General features: G+C 38.1%; 1 protein-coding gene across 7 annotated transcripts in view; it reads left to right on the top strand.

The window, feature by feature from the left end:
- Positions 1 to 22431, top strand: part of GPATCH2L (G-patch domain containing 2 like) — a 52388-nt gene that overhangs the window by 24860 nt on the left and 5097 nt on the right. Inside the window, exons 6-9 of one of the 7 annotated variants that reach the window (XM_004453572.4) lie at positions 3138 to 3205; positions 4287 to 4341; positions 6403 to 6488; positions 18589 to 18683. In XM_004453572.4, coding sequence (XP_004453629.1) covers positions 3138 to 3205; positions 4287 to 4341; positions 6403 to 6488; positions 18589 to 18683 — 304 coding nt within the window. Of the gene's footprint in view, positions 1 to 3137; positions 3206 to 4195; positions 4342 to 6402; positions 6489 to 18588; positions 18684 to 22431 lie in introns of all 7 variants that reach the window. The other 6 variants (XM_004453573.4, XM_058292999.2, XM_058293000.2 and 3 more) reach the window with 6 other exon arrangements.

Genomic DNA, 22431 nt, shown 5'->3' with positions numbered 1-22431 from the left:
ATGAATAGGATAATATTTACTTGTTTAATTCATCTTCATCATCTTAAAGGGATATTTGTCATTTCTAGCAGAGGTCACTGCTCTGCTTGCCTTCTTCCCCCTCCCCCATCTCTCTTCTCTTTTTCTAAATTGTAATCATAAATAATGAGTTTCATTCACAGCTCCCTGCCAGCGAGCTGCTAATTACGCAAAGTACCGCTTGTAATTTACACAGTAATAAACTGTAAATTTAAACATTATGGCACTTTAAGTTAATAATTTTTCTGCTGTAACAAATAGCTCATTTTTCACCAATCTTTCCCCTTGGCCCCCCTACCATGTCTGTGTCTGTGACCAGGAGGGTTGGCTGTCAGAGATGAAGAATATGAAGAATACAATATGGGAAACCTTTTTATTTAGCTCCATTTCCACCCAGAATCTGACCTCAAATTTATTTTCTATAGCCAGTTGTTCTGCTCAAATGTATATCCTAATGTTTAAACTAATCCATACATGTGGATGAATGCAGATAATAACATTTGCCTAGAAACAACTATGTTTGAGTAACAAACTTGACATTTATGCCCATGACTTATGCTCTCTCATTCTAACACTTACTCATATGTGCAACTCTTATTCATGTATGTGTGAATATGCTTTCCCAGGCACTGTGATAGTCCTTGTTACTGTACTCAAGTTACAGGAAGGATGAGTGCCTTCTGCCATTTTCCAATTTTTTTGGACATCATTAGATTCTGAATCACTTGTGGTGTATAGGTGAGCATTCATGTTACAATTTTGAGAACTCTGAATTTAAGAACCAATTTATACAAACTTCTACTTTTATTTCATTTAAAAAGATGGCGCTTAAGGAACAAAAGATAAGGTGACAATTTTTGTAAGTCACTAAAGTCCTTTGAGGTTATACATTTATTCAGCTGATATTTAAGTCTTTACCAGAGAGGACTCCATGAATGTTCCATCACAAAGGCTATTGGGCTATAATGACAACTGCAGGGACTGTGGTGTGTTGGTTTCTTAACAGTTGACTGCTGTTGGGTTTTCTAAAAAAGTGTTTCTACTATATACTTTAATAACTCCAGGAGATATCATTCACTATATTACAATAAAATACAGAGTAAACAATGTTTATAATGGTTTTTTTTTTGACCACTATAGAAAAATAAGATTAGACTAATATGTAATACTTTAAAGATAGATTCCCACAGAAAGATTTACAGCTGCTTTTGGATTTTAAGACTATTTTTTTTCCTCTTTATTTTTAAAGGAGCTTTAGATTATACAAACATTACATCGAAAATATAGGGGATTCCCATATCCCACCCCTCATCCTCCCACACTTCTCTCCCATTTACAACATCTGTCATTAGTGTGGTACATTTGTTACAACTGATGAACACATTGAAGCATTGCTACTAAGCACGGCCTATAGTTTACATTATGTTTTATGCTTTTCACTGCATAATTTTATAGGTTTTGACAATACTTATAATGGCTTGTATTTGTCATTCCAGTATCATGCAGAATGATTCCAGTGTCTCACATGTGCCCCATGTTATACCTATTTGTCCTTCTCCCTCCCCACAGAACCTCTGGTGACCACTGTTTTTATATCAGTGCTACAAGTTTTTCCATTACTAGAATAATCATAAGTCTACTTTAGTCCATAATTGTACTTTCTCCTTAGGTTTGTTATTTCATCTATTTTGAGGGTTTGGGGATGCCCCCTATGCTTCCAATTGAGAGGGGGCTTAGATTCCATGGGGCAGATGGAACTGTCTTGCTTACAGTTATAGATACTCTGCTTCTTGGAATAGGTGTTGTCCATCATCATTCTTTTGTTAGTTGTCCTGGGTGAGTCTAATGAACTGGAATAGGTGTTGGCTGCAACTCTGCTAAGATTCAGGACTCACCCAGCATATGAACAGCTAGAAGATTTAAGTCTCTGGGACATATATTTAATGGGTATAGTGCTAATTATAGGTTCAGATAAATGGGGTAGAAGAGCTATGTGTAGGAAAATTATAAATGAGTCTACCTGATATACTGGGGGAGATGGATTATCCTGTATCCCAAGGTAGGGCCCACTGATGGGGTTCCAATTTCCTGAGGTTGCCTGCCCTGCCAACAGTATCTAGATGTCTCTAGAGCCCTAGGAGCACCCCTTCTTGAGGCACTGTTTACTGTGGCAGTCAGTGAGATCCTCCTGAGATGTGCGTAAGTGTAACCTCTGGAATGACCTCCCCACTCACTTTGAAATTGCTTAGCCATAAAAACTCATTTCCATTTAACGTTTCCCCCTTTTGGTCTAGGTCTTTCTCCAAATGCATCATTAGTTGGTGCTTGGTATTAATCCTTCAGTGCCAGAGAGGCTAATCTTTGGGAGTCATGACCCATGTTGGGGGGAAAGCAGTAAATTTATATGCTGAGTATGGCAACAAGGAGGCTTTCAGGAGGTAACTCTTAGGCAATATATATTATCAGGCCAGGTTTCAATTTCACAAGAACAAGGTTCATAAGTACAAGCATCAGTATCAAGGGCCTGGTGCATTGGTCTGCCCTTCTTTGCTAGGCACTGCCCATGTACTCCACAGAGTCTCACCACTCTATGAGAGATTGTAGCAGGACTCCCCTGGATGGTAATTCAGTATTCCCTCAGTTATTCTGTGGGTCTTCACCCACCGAGACAAAAACCCATGACCACATAAATACTCACACTCCACAGAGGCATGCCCCAGGTGTACCCCCACACACACACATTCCCACCACTGACACCCACACCTGTGATCCTCCCCTACCACAGCTGCAACCCGTCTATAACCCAAAACCTCCCCAAAACAGAGCCAACAAAAAAATTAACAATAGCAAAATATATTTAAAATAAAATAATAAAATTTAAAAATTAAAAAAAACTTTGTGCATTTTGCCTTTCATCACTGTAAGATATTATCTTTTAGGTTTATTGACAGTTTCTTCTGTATGTTCCCTAAGTGTCTTTTTTTTTCTACTTTATTTCCTGAGAAGGTTTAAATTGCCTCAACTGGTGCAGTTATGGGAAGTGTGAGCTTGACATCTGGGTGTACTTTTATATTTGTTTTTGTGGTTAGTTGATATTCTTCTCTGCCTTGTCTTTTCAGGAGACCAGCATTAGTACTTTGGGTACCGAGAGGATAGGCCACATCATTAGTGATCCTCGACAGAAAGAGTAAGTGCTTATGTATTTACCATCTGTCCTAGCCTGTTCCTTAGGGAAAGAGGCAGAGTGAAGTTTTATGAAAGAACTTAGAAATCTGACTTCAGAACTGAAAGAGAAGGTCTTAAAGATTTGTACTTTATGACCGTTAACATGGCTACCATACTAGATCCATGGCAGTGATGTTTTTTACCTTTCTAGACTATTTTTTTCCCTGCTTTTTATAGCTATAGGTGCTACATTATAAAAGTAGCCTCCAGTTAGGATGTTACGTTTTTTTTTTGTCTGTCTGTTTTTAAAGGAGGTACAGGGGATTGAACCTGGGACCTCCTACATACAATGCAGGCTCTCAACCACTGAGCTATACCTGCTCCATGGGATGTTACATTTTAAACTTATTTTTTTTGCCTCTTAAAAAACAATTTTTTTCAAAATGGATGATTGTCTCTATATTCTCTCCCCAGTTTTAGACCTCTGTGTAGAGAAATATCTTTTTGTCCCTATTACTGTGGTGAGTGCAGTTGGAAAGCCTTTATCTAGTGACAGGAGAATCATTCTGCCCTTTCTTGTGCCTGCCAACCTTGTCCTCTGACATGCTTGGCTCTTTGATGTCCCCTGTGTGTGTTGTGGTCAGTACCTAGTTATGATCCTGTATGCATCCAGCCTGGTCTAATTTTTAATTTACAGAAATATGCTTGTGGTTTAGGCCCTTGCTGAGTTGGGAATCCTGTTGTTACTGCACAGCCAAGAGAGCATTAATGTCATACTGTAATCTTGGGTTTTTTCCTAGCCTGCGCAGTCTTTCACATTCCATTACAAGGCTTTTCCTTTGAAGAGGTATTTTCAGCAAAAAACTTACGCCCATTTAATGTCTGTTGTCTTTCTTCCAATTCCCTTTTCTTTGTCTTCATTCCATTATTTCAATATTTTTTAATCTTCTCCCCCCTGTGTTTTCCTACCACTTCTTTTATTGTTTTCTTTCCTGTTATTCTCTCCCTCTAGTTTCTGGTTACCATCAGCTGGGAAAAGAGAACGAAGTCAGGTAAGATCACTTTTCCACGTCAGCTTTACCATTTGATTTCCTTTTCTTTAGAAAGAACAAAGCGTTGGCTTCTGATTTTCCTCACATTTCTGCTTGTGCCCATGAGGTAAGGTTCTCTGTTCCCTTTGTTATTCTGATTTTCTTGGAGGCCTGTTTTCCAAGAATATTTGATGCCCACTTATATTTAGTTTTCCTCTTTTACAATCAATTGTGGTCATAGGAATCCTGTTTTTATTTTAGTTTTGAACTTTGCAGTAAAAAGTCAGAATGCGCCTCCTCTGCTTATGGTTTAATTCAGCAGCAGAATCCTGGTGAGAAGTACAAAGTTGAAGTGTAAACATGTGAGACAGAGGGTAGAGCTGCTCTGGGTGAAGTGGAGTTGAGCCCTTGGAACCTTGCTCTCCTGGTCTTTCTCCCTCTCTGCCCCCTGAGGGGGCCCTTTGGCATATCTAGACCTTTGCGGGGGGCTGGGGGGGTCACAATTTAATGATTGCTGACAGTGGCTAGCGCTATGTTCCTTTATGTTTGAAGATTTTTGATTTGGGGAGAGTTGCTTTATTTTGGTAATTAGTTGTAAAAGAGATGTAAACCGATAGATCAACATTCTCAGGTTTCATATTGCTCAGTACTGGGTTTTTTTTTTTTAGTAAGTAATGTGTTGAATTGATATATATTTTAGACTTGGAACCTTTATAGTGAAGTTGCTGTTTCAAAATGGGCTATAGTAGTGGTAACCATAACTGGTGTATATTTATGAGATGATTTTAGGTGGTATGTGGACACACATTTTAAAATTTATTATGTAATATAATGCACGTTAGAAAAAACATAATCATTGTATCCAACTTGAAACCCAGTAAGGACAGGGCTAAGTAAAAAATAGTTGATGTAAAAAAAAACATTAAGTAAACAGAAATGCAGATGGTATGCAGATATGGAAAAAGACATTAAAAGGTTTGTGGGAGATCACAGTTTGGGGAACTCTGAGCTAGATTGCATCAGAGGCTTTAAAGACAGAGAGGGTCCTATGGCAATCCCCTAATCCAGATCTGTTATTTACAGACAAGAAATTGGATGTCCATATGATTTAAAATAACACAGCTTGAGTAGAATTGGGATTAAAACCTCTATGACAGAACAGTTCTTAGTTTGTGGGTTTTTTTTTTTTTTTTAATGTATGTGAGCCATTATGCTCATAGTATGTTTGCTTTTGTTTTGTTTTTTGAGGAGGTACCAGGGATTGAACCTGGGACCTTGTGTATGCGAAGCAGGCCCTCAACCACTGAGCTATATCTGCTCCCCTAATTTGTATTTTTACAGTCCTTTTGAAGTCACTGTCCATAGTCCTTTCAGTTTTAAGATGTATTTATTTCTCAACTTTTTAGGGGGGATAATTTATTATAGGAAAATCTATAGAAAGCAAGCAAGCAAACAAAGTGGAGTACTTTTATTTATAATATTCCATTTGATCATCACAATTACTTTTTGAGGTCAGAAGATATTTTATAGATGCAAAAACTAAAATTACTTTATAAACTGCAAGCAGTATTTTCATTTGGCTCTCATAATTACCCTCTGAAATAGGTATAACAGATATCAATACTTCTATTAAATGAGGATAGTAAAGCTCAAAGAGGTTATGTAATTTTTAACACATGGCAAGTCAGTGGTAAACTGGAACAAAAATTCTTAGGAATCCTAATTCTGACTAGTTCTCTTTCCACTGTACTCTGCTGCTGGTATATGCTAACTGGAAATATTCACTGGAAATATTTGCCAAGATAAGGAAATGCAAAGGTTAATTTTGTGCTAATCTTCTTGGGAACAATTGCTAATACTCAATTGATAACAATAGGCAGCGTAAGTTCCTGTTAATATAAATTAGAAAGTACTGTCTTCTGCCATTCAAGTGATTATTATTTATTGAAAGTTTTTGAAAAATTATTGTTTTCCAAGGAATAGGCTTTTTTTGAGTTGTGCTAGATCACGTATTCTCCATTCATGGGCACAATATTGATTATGTATAATGTTGTTGAAGGATGTCTGTGTGTGGTATGGCAAAATAGTAGGGCAGTCAGAGGGAAAAATAATCAAATAACAGGTCACCATTTGGGAGCAGGTCTGTTTGATATAAGCCTTACCCAAATAATCTTATTTATTCCTGCAGTTTAATCCTCTCTCTCCCCTTTATTCCCTGGATGTTCTTACTGATGCTTCTCACCGAAGATGTTCACCAGCACATTGCTCTGCCAGGTAATAGTCCTCTGGTGGTGGTTCTTTTTTTCTGGACAATAATATTTTGTTTTATAACATTTTTTCAAATTGTAAGTTCAAACATTTGTGTTTAGTATCCCATTTGATACCCACAATGACTTTTTGAGGCTGATAGATGGTTTATAGATGTAGAGACTGGGGTGGAATAGTGAAGTATCCTTCCTGTGGTCACATGGCTAATATGTGATTATCTTAATGTTGACCCATGTCTTCTGGCTCATATTTCATATTATTTCTACTGCTAAAAGACCCATTTTCAAAGAACATTATTTAGTTCTTGCCATGACCTGAAAGCCCTGGATGATCTGACTTCTGCCTCCATGGCTAACCTCTTTTCATATAATTTGCTCCCTCTTCCCCACTGGAGGAGAAATCAACTACACCAGGATGCTCCATTTTGTTCTTCAGACATTACCCTTTCTTGCCTCTGAATGTTCACACTTACTCCCTTGCTGGACTACCATCTTCTCATGATTGGCTCCTTCTTGTCTTAGTTCAGACTATCCTGTGGCTCTCTCAGACCATCCTATCCAAAGGGGCCACCTCCAGTACTCTTCTCATTATTTACTTACTTTGTAGCTCTTATCAGTCAGTAATGAATTTGCTTAAGTAATTTTATTTCCCACTTTCCCTCCTGTTTCTCTCAGTAGAAGATAAGCTTCATAAGTATGGGGACCTTGTCTTGTTCTTGGATGCATCCCTAGCACCTAATATAGTGTCTGGCACTTGATAGGCATTCAGTAGATGTTTGTTGAATGAATGAATCCTCCACCTCTCAGTGTAATTTCTCTTAAACAAGGTGACATGGGAAGTAATATACTTTTAATGCTCATCTCCCCTAGCAGGGTTCTTATGCACAGAAGAGCAGCTAATAGGCCAGACCTAGAACTTTTATTATTTCTGGTGGCGTGAAGAATTTCTCTCCAAGGTTCTGATGATTCTTTTTCTTTTGTCTGTTTCTTCTTAATAAGTTCTTAAATGCACACATTCATAAATCTGCAGGTTACACAAAGTAGTTATTCTTTCATGGATACAATTAGAATTTCCACTGTAAACTGATAGTAAATTCTACACCATACTTACTGCCAAATCTTTCTACTGGATTAGTATTATTTCAGTGGGGAAAGTTCTGAAGTGAGAGACTGTCACTAATGGGGAAAATAAGGATGTGGAAAATTGTGGGATGGTATAAAGTACTAGTGTAAGACTTTTCCTTAGGTTGTTTATTCATCATTCATTCATTCATTCATTCATTCAATATTTACTGACACCATTCTTTGTGTCAGGCTCTTTGTTTAGGTACTGCCCTTAAGGAGCTTGCATTTTCATGCAAAAGTGAGGTATGACAGTTGACAATTATGATATGTAGTGATATGTGCTATATAATAAAGGTATATACTAGAATGATGGAAGCACATGGGAAAAGCACCCAACACAGATGCTCAAGGTGTCTTGGAAAACCTAAGGTTTCAGTGCATATGAAAACTTTTTTCTTAATCCTGAATAAAATAATTACCACAAGTACTCTTTGGGAAGACTAATATGAGTAACACCATATCATATCACATCAGACATTGGAAGTAGATTCCTTTGTCCCCTCTCCCTACCTCTGCCACCAAGAGCTGTGTTGTTTTGAGATCTGTATCTGTACTTTTATGAGGTTTCCTGTTTCCTTTAAAAGCCTCATCCTGTGGCAGGTCTATGGGGCAGCTTCTTATTTCTTTGTAAGTCTCATTATCCACAGCATCTTCACCCTTGCCTGGCAGTGCTTGTGGCTGGACTTGGAAACATAAGGAAATCTAAGCTGTGCTTCTACTGCACTCAGATTTAGCTGCTTTTTGCTTTAGACCATTGCTGAAAGTAAAGGAGAGAGAATGTGGAAGATTATAGTTCATCTTTCTCCTTCCTTCTAGACATCATTCCTGGAGCAATGGATACAATGTGGGTTGCATGAATGACAGTTCTTTGGGGTAGGAGAAGAAAAATTTAAAACTTGAATTTATTTATCTTACACTTTAATATTTTTTGCTTTAAATTATACCTATGTTAGTATAGGAGCACATTTTATATATATATACTTAGATATATATTACATATATAATAAAGGTTTTCTCACATTTTTTTCCTCATGAGGGTCCACAAAGTTTGGCGACCACTGCTACATGGGAAATGATCAGCACAAGTGACCTCATTGTAGTTTTTATTTATTTTTTAAAGATTTATTTATTTATTTCTCTCCCCTTCCCCCGCCCCGGTTGTCTGTTCTCTGTGTCTGTTTGGGGTGTCTTCTTCTTTGTCCGCTTCTGTGGTCAGCGGCATGGGAATCTGTGTTTCTTTTTTGTTGTGTCATCTTGCTGTGTCATCTCTCCATGTGGGAGGCACCATTCCTGGGCAGGCTGCACTTTCTTTCGCACTGGGCAGCTTTCCTTATGGGGCGCATTCCTTGCGCATGGGGCTCCCCTACATGGGGGACACCCCTGCGTGGCACGGCACTCCTTGTGCCCATCAGCACTGCGCATGGGCCAGCTCCACACCGGTCAAGGAGGCCCGGGGTTTGAACCTTGGACCTCCCATGTAGTAGACGGACGCCCTAACCACTGGGCCAAAGTCCTCTTCCCTCAATGTAGTTTTTAGAAAATGGGAATGATGAAACACTGAGCCCTCTGCATTCTCTCTCACTTCTTTGAAGTAGAATCCTTTCAGGCAAGGATTCAGTTGAAAAGGAGCCATGTAGCCACCACGGGATTTATCCAGCTGCAAGTATGGCAGACTGATGAGGTCAGATTCGTATCTGGACAGTGGGCCTTCCGAAGAGTGGGCCATTTAGAAAAAAAGCCTAGCACTAGGGAGGTAATAGTACAGAGTGATGGTGGTAGAAAAAAAGGCAGGTGAATCACTGTATTAATAGAAATTTTATCTTTTTCTTGTTTTATTTTATTTGTAGTAGGCAAAGGTTTCTTTCAAAGCATCTGGGCAGCATCGGGAATTTCATACCTATCATTAGAATGATGTGTGTGTGTGTGTGGTGACTGTGTTATCATTAGTGGTATAATTTTATTTTGTGAAGAGAGGACTGTTTCCTGTTTTATCACAGCTTTCCCTGAGGAGGGCTGGTGTATTAATTTGCTGTATTGCCTCCTGGCTGTTCCCAGGCTGTTTTTCCTCTTCATCATGGAATTTTTAATGGCCCTAGTGCCTCTTGGGAAGCATGTGAGGAAGAGTTCCTTGGGGAGTGCTTCCCTTTTTTCACGTGCCTATAATTACCCTCCTTTAAGAGCACAAAGAGTTTGCTAATCATGCCTGAACTGTGTGAAGGTTTCCTCCTGTCAGCTTACTGAACGGAGACTGCTTCCTGCCTGGACATTGCCAAGTCCCAGCCACTGCATGAGAGCCAGGGCTTCTCAGCCACTTCCTGGCTGCTGGAGCCAGACACAGCTCTGGTTCTCAGAATGAAGCCTTGATGCCCCTGGAGGGGGAGGGGCATGAGTAACCTCAGGGTACTCTCTTGTTAATCAGTGCTTAGTGATTCGTGCTATAAGCAGATAAAAATGAGGTGGTCATTTTAAGAGAACATTTTATTTATGTATCATTTTGGTACAGCATAGATGGAAGGTGTAGTGGATGGAAGAGGTAGTCATTTTGGTCTTTGTACCTCTGACAGGGCAGTGGATTAAGAGATTTTCCAGAAATACCACTTTAGAAATACTTAAGATTGGTGGTTTTCAACACTGACTGCACTTTGGAATCACCTGAGAAGCTTTAAAAAATATATAGTGCTAGGCGCTACCTCCTGAGATGCTGATTTAATTGGTCCGGATGGGGCCCAGACATTAGCGTTATTTTAAAACTCCCCAGGGGATTATAATATGCAGCCAGGGTTAAGAACCATTGCCCTAAATGCATATGGTTTTATGACAGGTGGTTTGTAATTTGTTTAACAGGTAATCCCATTTTATAATTGACACAAACTCTGTGCATGATTCCCCATGGGGGTAAACTGCTAAACTTCTCTTATCCTTAGAGATTCTGCTGCAGGTAAAGAAGAAAGTGTTAGTGTGTTGTAGATTATTAATAGGTGGATTGTTGGGTGGATGTTGGGTGTGTGGATGAGTTCTTAAACCAGCTGCTTTGGTTTGGTTGTTTTGGTTGCTACTGCTGGGATGTTGCTATGGAAGTAGCAATACTTGGTATTGGTGTTAATACTTGCAACTGCTCAAACCGCAGATAGTGTGATGGGTGTTCTTGTAGAGAGAGTGGTATTGTTGGCAAGGGTACAGTCACAAAATTGTCATAAGGAGGCTAGTCCTGTAGGCGGCTTTTCCCATGAGAGATTTATTACTGTGAAGGATAGTTTTGCATATCATTATTGCCTTAGAAAACAATAACTGAGACTTAATGGCCAGATCTCTCTGTATGTTGCACAAGTCAGTATGCTGTAGTTTTTTTAGTGTCTCATGGCAGTTTTGAGTTTTATCCAATTTCTGTGACCTTTACTCTGTTTTGAGAGGTGATTTGGTAATGTGTTACTATTTCCATTTATTTTTTCTTATCTTTTCAGTTCTGAAATAGTGAAGCATTTGTTTATCTTCTTTTCATATAGGTCAGTTTCCTTTGTAAATACATTTTTTTCTTTGAGAAATCTTATTTCTAGTTCCAGTAAAGACATCAGGCACCAGCCTGGTAGCAAATATTATACGTTACTTTTTTTTTTTTTTTTTTTTTTAAGATTTGTTTTATCCCCCTCTCCCCCATTGTTTTTGCTCTCCCTGTCTGCTTTCTGTGTCCGTTTGCTGTGTGTTTTCTGTGTCTGCTTGTCTTCTCTTTAGGCAGCACCAGGAACCAATCCTGGGACCTTCCAGAGTAGGAGAGAAGCACTCAATCTCTTGCGCCACTTCAGCTCCCTGGTCTGCTGCATCTCTTATTGTCCCTCTGTGTGTCTTTTTGTTGCGGCCTCCTGCTGTGCCAGTTTTCCGTGCGGGCTGGCCTTCCTGCCCTTGCCTTCACCAGGAAGCCCTGGGAATCAAACCCTCGACCTCTTATATGGTAGACAAGAGCCCAATCACTTGAGCCACATCCGCTTCCCTATACATTTTCCTTAATGAATGAATAAGAAGTCCCATAGCTTCTACTAATTTCTTCATAGTCCATGGGATGTTGGCATAGGCAGTATGAGATTAAGAGCATGGATATTAGAATGAGGAAGGCCCAGATAAGACTCTTTGCTTTACCAGGGCAAATGATCTTACCTTTCTTTACTTCAATTTCCTCATCTTTAAAATGGAAATGTCAGTAGTTTTCTTGTTGGACTAGTGGGGATCCAAAAGAAATAATTTATGTAAAAGCTTAACATAGTGGTGGGTGATTATTATTTTTGTTACATAGTTACTACCTTACTCTGTCCATGGGATAATTGCAATCTTAAAAACTTTGAGGTGGCCTCCAGAGTCATTTGCTAATGAGTTGTATTACAGATTCTTGTGGTGCTTAAATGACCCCAAATGAACTCTAGGAGGAGGCATTTGGACAGTATTTGGGTAGGAAAGAGAGAGACCTTCCTGCCCATTAGGGAGTTGAAATATGATAGGCTCAGCTCATTGTAATTCACTCTCTGCTCACAAACGTTATGATCTGCATATCAGAGTTTTGTGCCCAGCTGGTTATGCCACTTGACAAGGAGTTTCAAAGAGCAAGAAGGAGACTCAATTCATGCTATTAATTTTGACCTTTGGAGCCACTATAAACAGCCTCAGGTTTTACCTCAGGGCTTGGGGGAAAGAACCTTTTATTAGTTCTCTGTCGTTTGGGGAAGCTGTGATGCACAGCAGCTCTTGCTCGGCTCTTTAGTGCCTTAATTTCGGCAATGTATGTGGACATATTTCTGCTATGCTATTGTCTCTAAGACTGCCAATCCTATTGGAGGTTCCCTTCATATAGTACACAGTTCTTGATTCTTTTGTCCTGTGTTGAATGGTCTTGTTTACAGTAGCTTTCGGCTGGCTGGCATCTTACTGCCTAGGAGTGAGGAAAACATTTTCTGTTTTTCCATTGTAACATACCCATCTTTCCAACTGACATGAAACTGTTCTGCTCCAGTGGGTTGCATGAAACAGCTTCATGATATGCCTGCCTTCACCCAGCCACAGGAAGTAGATTATGGAGAATTTTGAGGTGCTTCTGAACAGTGTGTCACAGACTGCTAAGAGTTAGATTAGTGTAAAAACTATTAGTGGAACCGCCAGGGTCTTTTCCTAAGAGATGAACCTCCACTGTTTCCTATGATAATTGTGAAGTGGTTTTCTTTCCCTGGCTGCTTCTAGTGTCATAGTTCTGGATCCCTCCCTCCCCATGTGCAAGTCTGTGGAAATATTCCCCCTTCTGGGTGTTTAATAAATGTCAGTTAACCCTGAAGATAAAAGTCACATGTGTGGGGGTGGAGTCTCTGCTTCCTAGGTTTAATTCTCTCTTCCCTCGTTTTACCCTCCACTCTACTTGTTCCTTAATTTCAGCTCAGTGCCTCCTATCTGTTCTTCATGAATTGGCCTTCCTCACTGCATAGTGAATTCCTGGTGGATGGACCTTCGGCTAAGTCATCATGCAGCCACCTTCTCCACATTAGCATAGTGCTTTATATGTGGTAGACCTACATAAATTTTTGTTAAAATAATTGAGGTGAATAGATGAGTAATTAGGGAGAATAATTGCAATCTATGATATATAGGATCTCTTGGTCCTTATAAACATCTGTAATTATTTGTAGGTCGGTTTAAGAAAAAAATTCACTAAATAAATACCTTTTCACATTAAATTTAGTTTTATTATATAAATAAATGAACCTTTCAATGGATTTTTAAAACATGAGTGATTTTTGAAGGTGAACTATTTCTTAAATTAGTTTGCCATTGGCAGATAAAGACTGTTTTCTCTCCTTAGGAGAGATTCCAAACATCTTTGTTCTAAATCTAAAGCAGTCACTTCAGTTACTTTTTGTCTGCATTGGGGCTATTAAACATTCATGTATTTCTCAAAGTAATTTTTTCCCCCTAGAAGTACATTCCTGCCCCAGGGACATAGTGATCTGCCTGGTTTCCGGAGTAACGCTGCAGTTTAACAGCTCACCTGATCCTTCAGTTACCTGCAGTGAAAAATAAAATTGAAATGTTGAGTTTATGCATGAATATACAGAATACTCTTTCACTTAATTGTTAATCTTCAGTATTCACCTTTACACTTAGGATATCAATTTTGTGGCTTTTCCCCAAATAAGTATTTTTAGAGAGGATATCTTTATTGCTTTTAATACTCATTTCCTCCCCCATGAGTTCTTTTCAGCAAATGAAGCCACAGGTAGAAAATGGAGAATGGAGAATGTAACACTTAGGGGAGGTATTGATCCCAGCATTCATGCTGTGAAAGAAGCATGTGCCCAGAGTATTCTGGCCTGAATGAAGAGTGGCCCTGAGACCCCACTAGATGAAACACAACAAGCATAGACTGACTTTTCTCTTGGTTAATTGCTTATATACTGGGGAATGATATTTTTATCTGAATCTATGTTCATTTAATCATTCTATCATTCTTTAAGTTAAATATTTAGATCCCTTTTATTTGACTAACTAGGTTGGTTTTGGGAATTTGTTAGATTTTTAAACTCAGTAATTTTCACCATAGGTATATGCTTATCAGAATTACTTGAGGAAAAATTTCAAAGTAAGCCTATTTCTGATTCTGCTCCCACTCCAGCCCAGCCTACGGAATTAGGATCTTGGTAGGAGCATGTGTGTTTTGTAAAAGTTCCTTATGTGATTCTGATTACCATTTGCCACTCCAATTGAGAATGGAGTTTTAATTTGATAGGGAGTTTAGCTTAGCTCATACTAATCCTCTTTGCTCTTACATAATTAAAAGACCCTCACCTCCCTTATGTAGTACATGGTTTGTAACAGGAAAACAACCATACGCTTCTCTTAAAAAAGCATATTAAAAAAAAATCTTGTTAAGTGTCCGGTGCTTTCTCTGTGGGGGGTGCTGTGGGGTAAGGTGGAAGGGGTTGGTGAGTAGGGAAGCCCAGTCTCTTTTTCCCTGTCCTTTCTGATAAATCACTTATATGTTGTCCCTTTTCGTTTCCATCTTGTAAAAGTAGATAATGATACTGTCAAAGTAAAATAATCTGCTTAAATCCATTCCTGTCCCCATCCTCCCCTACTCCTAATTTGTGTACTTAAAAAAGAAAAGGAGCCATGTGGATATAATACCCTTAAATGAAAATAGGGAAGGGTGCAAAGGAGGACATCCTATTTATTTTTCCTTCCCTTCCTTAATTCTTAATGTCTACAACTGATATGGAGTTATTTGGGGATAAACAAAAAACTGGAACTACCTTTTGAAGAGAAGCTGAGGCTGCAATGGTTGCCTACTCCTATGCTCAGCTTCCCACAAATAACACAAGGGAGTCTTCCAGGCCCACATGTAATATTCTTTATTGTCAACAATGCTGTCCCTATGTTCTGAGTGGGCTGTACAGCATGGCACATTCCATTTCCTGTCCCTTAAAGCTCCTTGCTCCAAGCACCTAGCTTCCTGCTTGCTTTCCCCAGGCTTGCTCTGGGTCCTCTTCTTCTTTTGTCCTTTAAGGTTCTTTCCAAGCAGATGGAGCCCTCATAAGCAGTCCTTAAATAGATTTTCCCAAGTTGTAAACGCTACCAATACTAGTAGTGTTCTCATAAAATTAAGAAGAAAATGTCCTTTTATAATAGCTTGGCTGTTCCTCTTTGTCCATTCCCATATCTTTACTAGGCAGCGAAATGGGAAGAGAGAGATATCTCTAGTGCACTCAGCCCTAAGGTATGATGCTGTTCTACCTCCTTTGAAATATCTCTCTAACCTGGAAATGGGTTAGAGAAATGTTCTAAAATAAAGGAGTATTAAATGGAGTTTCAGGAATAAACATGACTTCTTTCTACCCTTGCCTCAGTTTCTCTGTTGTTCAGATTTTGTTCTCAGGAAAGCTGTGCAGCTGCAAATAGGACTAGGTTACAAGACCCATCAAGGCAGAGATTTCTATTTTGTTTGTCACTACATTTTTAGTGTCTAGTATAGTAATTGGCACACAGTAGGTGCTCAGTAAAATCTCAGTGGATGATGGAAAAAGCAAAAAAAAAAAAACCCTGCTGAGTAGAAAGTTAATAGTTCACACAAAAATACATACTTTTACCAACAAAATAAAGTTGTTGACTTAACAAACTTCATTACCTGGCTTCCCCTAGAGGAATTTACAAAATTAGAAGGCCTTAGAATGTTCAAGATAACAGTCAAGGTGGGAATGGGGCTGTAGACCATTTACTGCAGGGACAAGAAGCAGTACAGCCTAGCAGAGGCTTAGCAGCTGGGGGTCATTTACTGTAGGGACAGTTAGCCCTGAAGCCCTTCACATTATAGAGCAGGGAGGGATGGGGATCAAAGACTATGCGCGGAGGAGCAGGGCAGTGTTGTAAGGAGCACCTGAGCCTTTGAGTCCTCAGTCCTCTCTAAGCACATTGCAGATGGTAGTGCAGCATACCTATGTGCATACTGATTGATAAATAAGATTTATTAACTTCATTTTACTAACGTAAATAAGCATTGAAAAAATCACCATAGTTTCATTAAAATGGTTAAAAATTTAAACATTTTGGCACATAAATGGTTTCATCTTTTTACTCCAAAATATAAAAGGCAGTATTTATTTAGTTTAGCCCAAGTTAATACTCCGAGATTATCTTAATATCCTTTTGAGTACTTTTCTTATACTTCTCGCATTGCAGCTGTCTGATAAACCCAGCATGTTGTAAACATTGGTCTTGAAGAAGCAGTATTTTTTAAAAACTTTTTCTTGAAGGGTAATATACTACATACAGAGAAGTATACAAAAATGTATACAACTTCATGAATTTTTACAAAGTGAACACATCCAAGTAAGCAGCGTCCTGACCAAGAAACAGAACATTACCAGAAAGAACCCCAGAAGCTCCCTTGGCCTTTTCTAGTTTCTATCTGTCTTTTCCCCAGTCTCCTACAACCCAAGGGTAACTGTTATCCTGAGGTATAATACTAGATCCTAAGATACAGTACTACAGATTAGTTTGAAGCCATGGTGTTAACATTTAATCCAAAAAATTTTGGAGACTCCTTTAATGAATTTAGCATAAAGAATATAGAAACATGAATATAAACTGTTATCCTTTGTTTGACTTCTTACTCTTTCTGAAGTACTTTAGGATAAACATGATTGAATTAAATCAGAGTACTTAGGCAGTTGAGTTGGGGATTGTCTGTGCTTAAGTACTTTGTGGAAACAGTGGAAACTATTCTGTACATTTCGGTTTGATAAAAAAAGTTCCATAGTGTCAGTTCATTTGCTGCCTGTGTCATTGGCTTTAAAGGGAATTACCACCTCTCTATTCAGGCTGAAGACCTGTCTAATTTTGATATTCTGTTATCCACATTACACTTATTAAATCAGTATTCTGATTTGGATTTATTCTCAGGATTTAAGTAAGGTATGAAAAAAGTATTTTACCTAATTTACTCATTTATATTTATATTTCTCTTTGGAGTTTCAGAATTAACTTTTCATGGGTATTTAATTTAAAGTCAACTCTTTTTTCATATAGGAGAAAATGATCAATAAAAGGCGATTTGGATGGAATCTTCTAAACTATAGGCTTCATATTCTCTACCTATCGTAGTATCCTATGCGTTCCGAAAAATTTCTCAGGATCCTATCAAATTCTTCTTATGTTTCCTGTTTATAAATTAACTTTTAAGTGTATGCTATTTAGAGAAATGAAAGTCATGTATGTGTGTGTCATTTTTTTTTTAAATGGTGGAAGTTGCCATATTAGGGCGCTTGGAATAGGAAAGTTTGTCCGTTCAACTGTTGTCTTCTTGCTTGCTTACCAGTCATCCTAGGTTTGTCTGAGGTTCCATTTTTAAGACTATTAAGCAATGAGACTTAATCCCCAGCTGGAACTACCAGTTAGGAGTGCTTCTGCTATAATTTTACTAGTTTTCTTTTTATCTGTTATATCCTTTGGTTATAGAACTTTGATTCTTTCATATCAATTCTAGTTAACAGATATTTAGTGGGGATCAGATATGTGCCTTATAGTGAGATTGGTAGACCATGGAAAATAAAGAAACATAAATATGGTCACTGTTCTCAAGGAAATTAAACTTCATTAGGGAAACAAAATACATATACACCAGTTAAGTAATGATTCATGGTAGGCTTGGTCTCTGGCCTCAAATATTCATGGAAAGCTTTGTGCACAGAAAGTAAAACTCAGCTTTGGCCTTCAATCAGGGGTAGGATCTGTTTAGCTTGAGAGGAAAGGGAAAGAGGGGAACAGCAGTAAACAAATAGCATGCCAGCTATTTCAGCTTTAAGTCTGTTGTCTTTCACAGAATCTCTTGCTTTTCTAGCTTTAAAGCTCTTAAATGTTTTATTTCTAAAATAAGCTGAATACTTCAATGAGGGACCAAACTATTGGTGCATAATTAACATTTTTAAAAGTCACAGAAAATAAACTTATTTAATTTGTGATATAAACACTATTAAAAATCCGAATTTAAAAAACAAAAGCAAACAAACAAAAGTCCACATTTAAAGTGATAGAAGAGTTAAACTTGTTATTAAAATTCTATACAACTATCTGTGTTCATGCAGCATTAAACTTTTCAGTATATTACCACTTGGGTGTAGGTATTTTATTAGAAAGTTTAGAACAGTTGTGATTATAGTTTTAATGAAAATAATTGTACAAAAATCAGCATGTAATGAAACACATTTATTGAAATTGATCTTGACTGTTACTTTGAAATCAGGTACTGTACAAAGTTTAGAGTGGGGTTGTATTGTGGGGAAAAAGGGAGTTATTAATTCTCAGTAGTTTTGTGTTGATACTTGATGGCAAAAAATGGTCCCCATTTTATGTTAGTATATGTCTGTGATGACGCAGGGATTTCATCTGGCCTGAGCGTAATTTCTTACAATAAGAATTAGAAAGTTAAAACAATATTTTTTTCTTTTTCCTATCGGCAGACAGACAAACATACACTTGGGACCACCATGCTCACGTGATATCAAGAGGAAAAGGAAACCTGTGGCCACAGCGTCTCTGTCTAGCCCAAATGCAGGTAATTATATTGTAGCTCTTATTCGTAGAGCTCCAGAAAAGCACTAAACTATGTTTTTTATATACCTTTTCATCTAGTCTTTAAGATAAAATAGGGCCATTGATTCCCATTTTACATGGGAAAACTGAGATTGTGAGAAGTATTTTGCCCAAGGTCACATATTTTAAGAATTCACACTTAGTTCTCTCTGACTCTGAAGCCTCTACTTTTTCACTGTGTCACAGAATTTTCTTTTGTTTGAATCCCTGCTTTCCAATATCAACAGTCTTCAACCATCTGAGCTTTTGTTCTGGCTCAGAAAGGAAAATAGGTCCATGTTAAAGAAAATCCAGTTGGGATGTCAGCTTAGTCAGTAGCCAAGGAGTTACAAGGATTTATTTTACTTTCATATTTGGTATCCAGTACAATAAATTCCCACTGCTTTTATGTGTAATAGAGTGGTAATATTTTACTGGTCATGGTTTTCTAATTAAAAACGGTTTTCCAACTTAAAAGTTGGTAGTTTTCTGGGCAAACTAATCCTGGTTGGTAGAAGCCAAAATGATGGTTATCTTTGTGGGGCGTATTGACTAGGAGAGGACACAAAGAAACCTTCTGGGGTGCTAGAAATTTTCCATATCATGAACTAGGTGGTGTGTTTACATCTGCCAAAATTCATTGAGTTCTACAGTTAAGATTTATATACCTTATTGCATGTATGATCCCTAAATGAAAATTAAAAGGTATGATTATATACTTACATCAATGAGAATTTTGGATGTTATAGATTGTTTTCTTTGGAGTTAAGATACTTAAGCATAATTAATAATCTTAGGAATTCCTTGGTGTTATTTCAATACAATGTAGGGTGCATGACTCTAAATAAAACGAACATACCTGTTTTCATTCAGAAATGCCTAGAGTTATTTTCTTGGTGATAGTGAATCCACTGTGATGGAATTGAGTCTACATAAATCATTTTATTCTCTTCAGAAAATATATATTACACAAATTTGTATAATATATAATACTATGTTTGTGTGTGTGTGTATATATATATTTATAGGTAAGTAAGTAGACCTCTGACAGATATGGAATTCTGCCCTCCAACCTTTACTTAGTAGGTTCCAGTGTTTTCTGAAATTGTCATCTTTGAGCTTCTGTTTTGAGATGACTGCATCTGGACAATCTTGGTCACAGGTCTGATGATCACAGAAAATGTTTTTTTACTTTCCACGTAGTCAGGCCCTGAACTTAACACTTCTGCATGCATTATTTCACTTAAACTTTGCAACAGCCCCATGGTAACAAAAGATAGATGCTGTTTTCATTTCCAGTTTACTCATGAGAAAATTGAGAAAGGTCACTGGTGATGAGCTGCAGAGCCAAGATCCCTTCTGACTCTTTGCAGGTTTTATCCTTTTATATGCAATAGGACTGGTTCCAGACTATGATCCTGCATCAAAATCCAGATCATCAGCCAGAGTGTGGAATTCAAAACGTTAAGACTAATCTCCCCTCTTTTATTTCCCCCTCCCTCAATATCTAGATTCAATTTTTAGCTTTAGTTCTTTATAATAGAAGAACGATTGGGAAGAGCTTAAACTTCTTATTCCATATTCAGATCAGGAGATAAACAGGGTGATATTAAGCAAGACTTGAGCTTTAAAAATTTCACTTACTGAGGCCAACTCCTTTTGCCTCACTTGTTGACAAAGCCCTGCTTCACTGAGCATTTTTTTTTCCACCCACAACCTGAGTGCCCCATGGAGGTGAAGGACATAGCCCGAGCCTGCGCCATCAGTCAGTAGAACAAATGGGCTTGCTCTGCCTAACATCAGGCCATCTCGGATTCCACCTCTTTTATAGAAATGAGTGATGAAGAGAGGTGCGTTCCGCTTTGCCGCTGTATTAATACACATCAGGGGCCAGCTCTTGGCACTAAATCACGCTACTGCATACATCTGTTATCGGACTCTTCACCGGTGTGATGAACAAGACTGCAGATAGAGGCTTCCGCATGTCATTCTTTATAGGATTTTCCTAAAAGAATAAATAGCTCAGATCTCTGCCAACACTCTCCCCTGTCACTGTGATGAATTCAGCTTCTTTCTTAAACATGCAGCCACAAATCTTTTCCTTTTTCCCCCTCCCCCGCTGGTAGAAAGTTTTGAGTTGAAATTGACCGAGTTTAAAGATATTAATAAGGCTAGAGAAATGAAGAGCAGCAAGGAACAGCATGTCTTCCTTGTCTTTTTGAATAGACATACCTCAGCGATATTGCTGGTTCAGTTCCAGACCACTGCAATAAAGTGAATATTGCAGCAAAGTAAGTCACATGGATTTCTTGGTTTTCCAGTACATACAAAATTATGTCCACCCTATACTATAGTCTAAATGTGCAATTTGCATTATGTCTAAAAAAAAGCAATGTACATAACTTAATTAAAATGTGACACAGACGCGAGGTTAGCACATGTTGTCGGAAAAATGGCACCGGTAGATTTGCTTGATTGAGGGTTGCCACAAACCTCCAACTTGTAAAAATGTGCAACATCTGCGAAGCGCAATAAAACAAAGCACAAGAAAATGAGGTATGCCTGTGCTGATAGTAACAAAAGGCCAGGGAAAAGGACCCTTTCATAGAGCCACTAAGTGATCCTTCTTGAAAGTGTAGCACTTTTGTTTTCTTCTTTTTATCTTCCCTCCCCTCCCTTTATGGCTTTGTAGCCTGCAGGTGTCTGGTGCACAGAGCCATACCTTGGCATCTTAGTGAGTAACTCTGTAAACTTGAAACATCAGACTAAAAAGTGTCCAGTGAGTTTCTACCTCATGCTGAAATGAACTAGCTGTAGATACTCTTAAATAAGGTAACTGGAAAAGAGAAAATGGATTATTTTCTCCAGAATTAGAGACTAAGTTGCTATAAGAAACATGAAGCACTCAGTTGAAAACCAGAACTTCCTTTCCTTAAGATGCTTTTCTTCATGAGATTCGTAGGTCAGAGTTTGATTTGAATTTGGAATGCAAATTCTAGTCCCTCCAAAATTAACACATGGCCTTTAGGTAAAGGGGATTTGGGATATAAGAGGTTCTATACAGAGTCCTGACTATTTTGGCTATTCCAAAAGCCTTTTCTGACCTCCCCAGAGTAGGAATGTGTCCTCATTTGGAAAGATAGAGCATCATTTGAAAGGGAGGGAACGGGACAGTTAATCTGTTCATTAGTTACATCAGATTTTATATACCAGTCCAGTAATCCTAGAGGTGCATTTGCAAGGGCAGAGATTTTTTTTTCAAATCCTGTTTTGCTCATTGCTGTGCCCATAGCATCTAAAATAATACCCAGGACATAGAATGAATTCAGTGGATATTTGTTCTATTAATGAATGAATAGAATCTTAAAGTCAAAAGGGTTATTTTCAGTGTTATTCGATTTTTTTTTCCAAATCTTGTTTTGCTCACTGCTGTACCCATAGCATCTAAAATAATACCCAGGACATAGAATGAATTCAGTGGATATTTGTTCTATGAATGAATGAATAGAATCTTAAAGTTGAAAGGGTTATTTTCAATGTTATTACAACCCCAAGGTTAGATTCAGTAGTTCCATTTTAGGTTGGCACTTGTCCTGGTCAAATGCTATTGCCTACTGTGCTTAAATTTTTTTTTTAGCAAATATTGAATGACTATAAAAGAATACTTAAGGAAGATGTATCAGGTATAAAGAATAATGGTATAGCATCTACTACCCACATTAAGAAAAAGG

The sequence above is a fragment of the Dasypus novemcinctus genome, chromosome 3, assembly GCF_030445035.2.
Source record: "Dasypus novemcinctus isolate mDasNov1 chromosome 3, mDasNov1.1.hap2, whole genome shotgun sequence".
NCBI lineage: Eukaryota > Metazoa > Chordata > Mammalia > Cingulata > Dasypodidae > Dasypus > Dasypus novemcinctus.
Note: the sequence above shows the minus strand (reverse complement) of the source record. Positions and strands in the feature narration are given on the sequence as shown.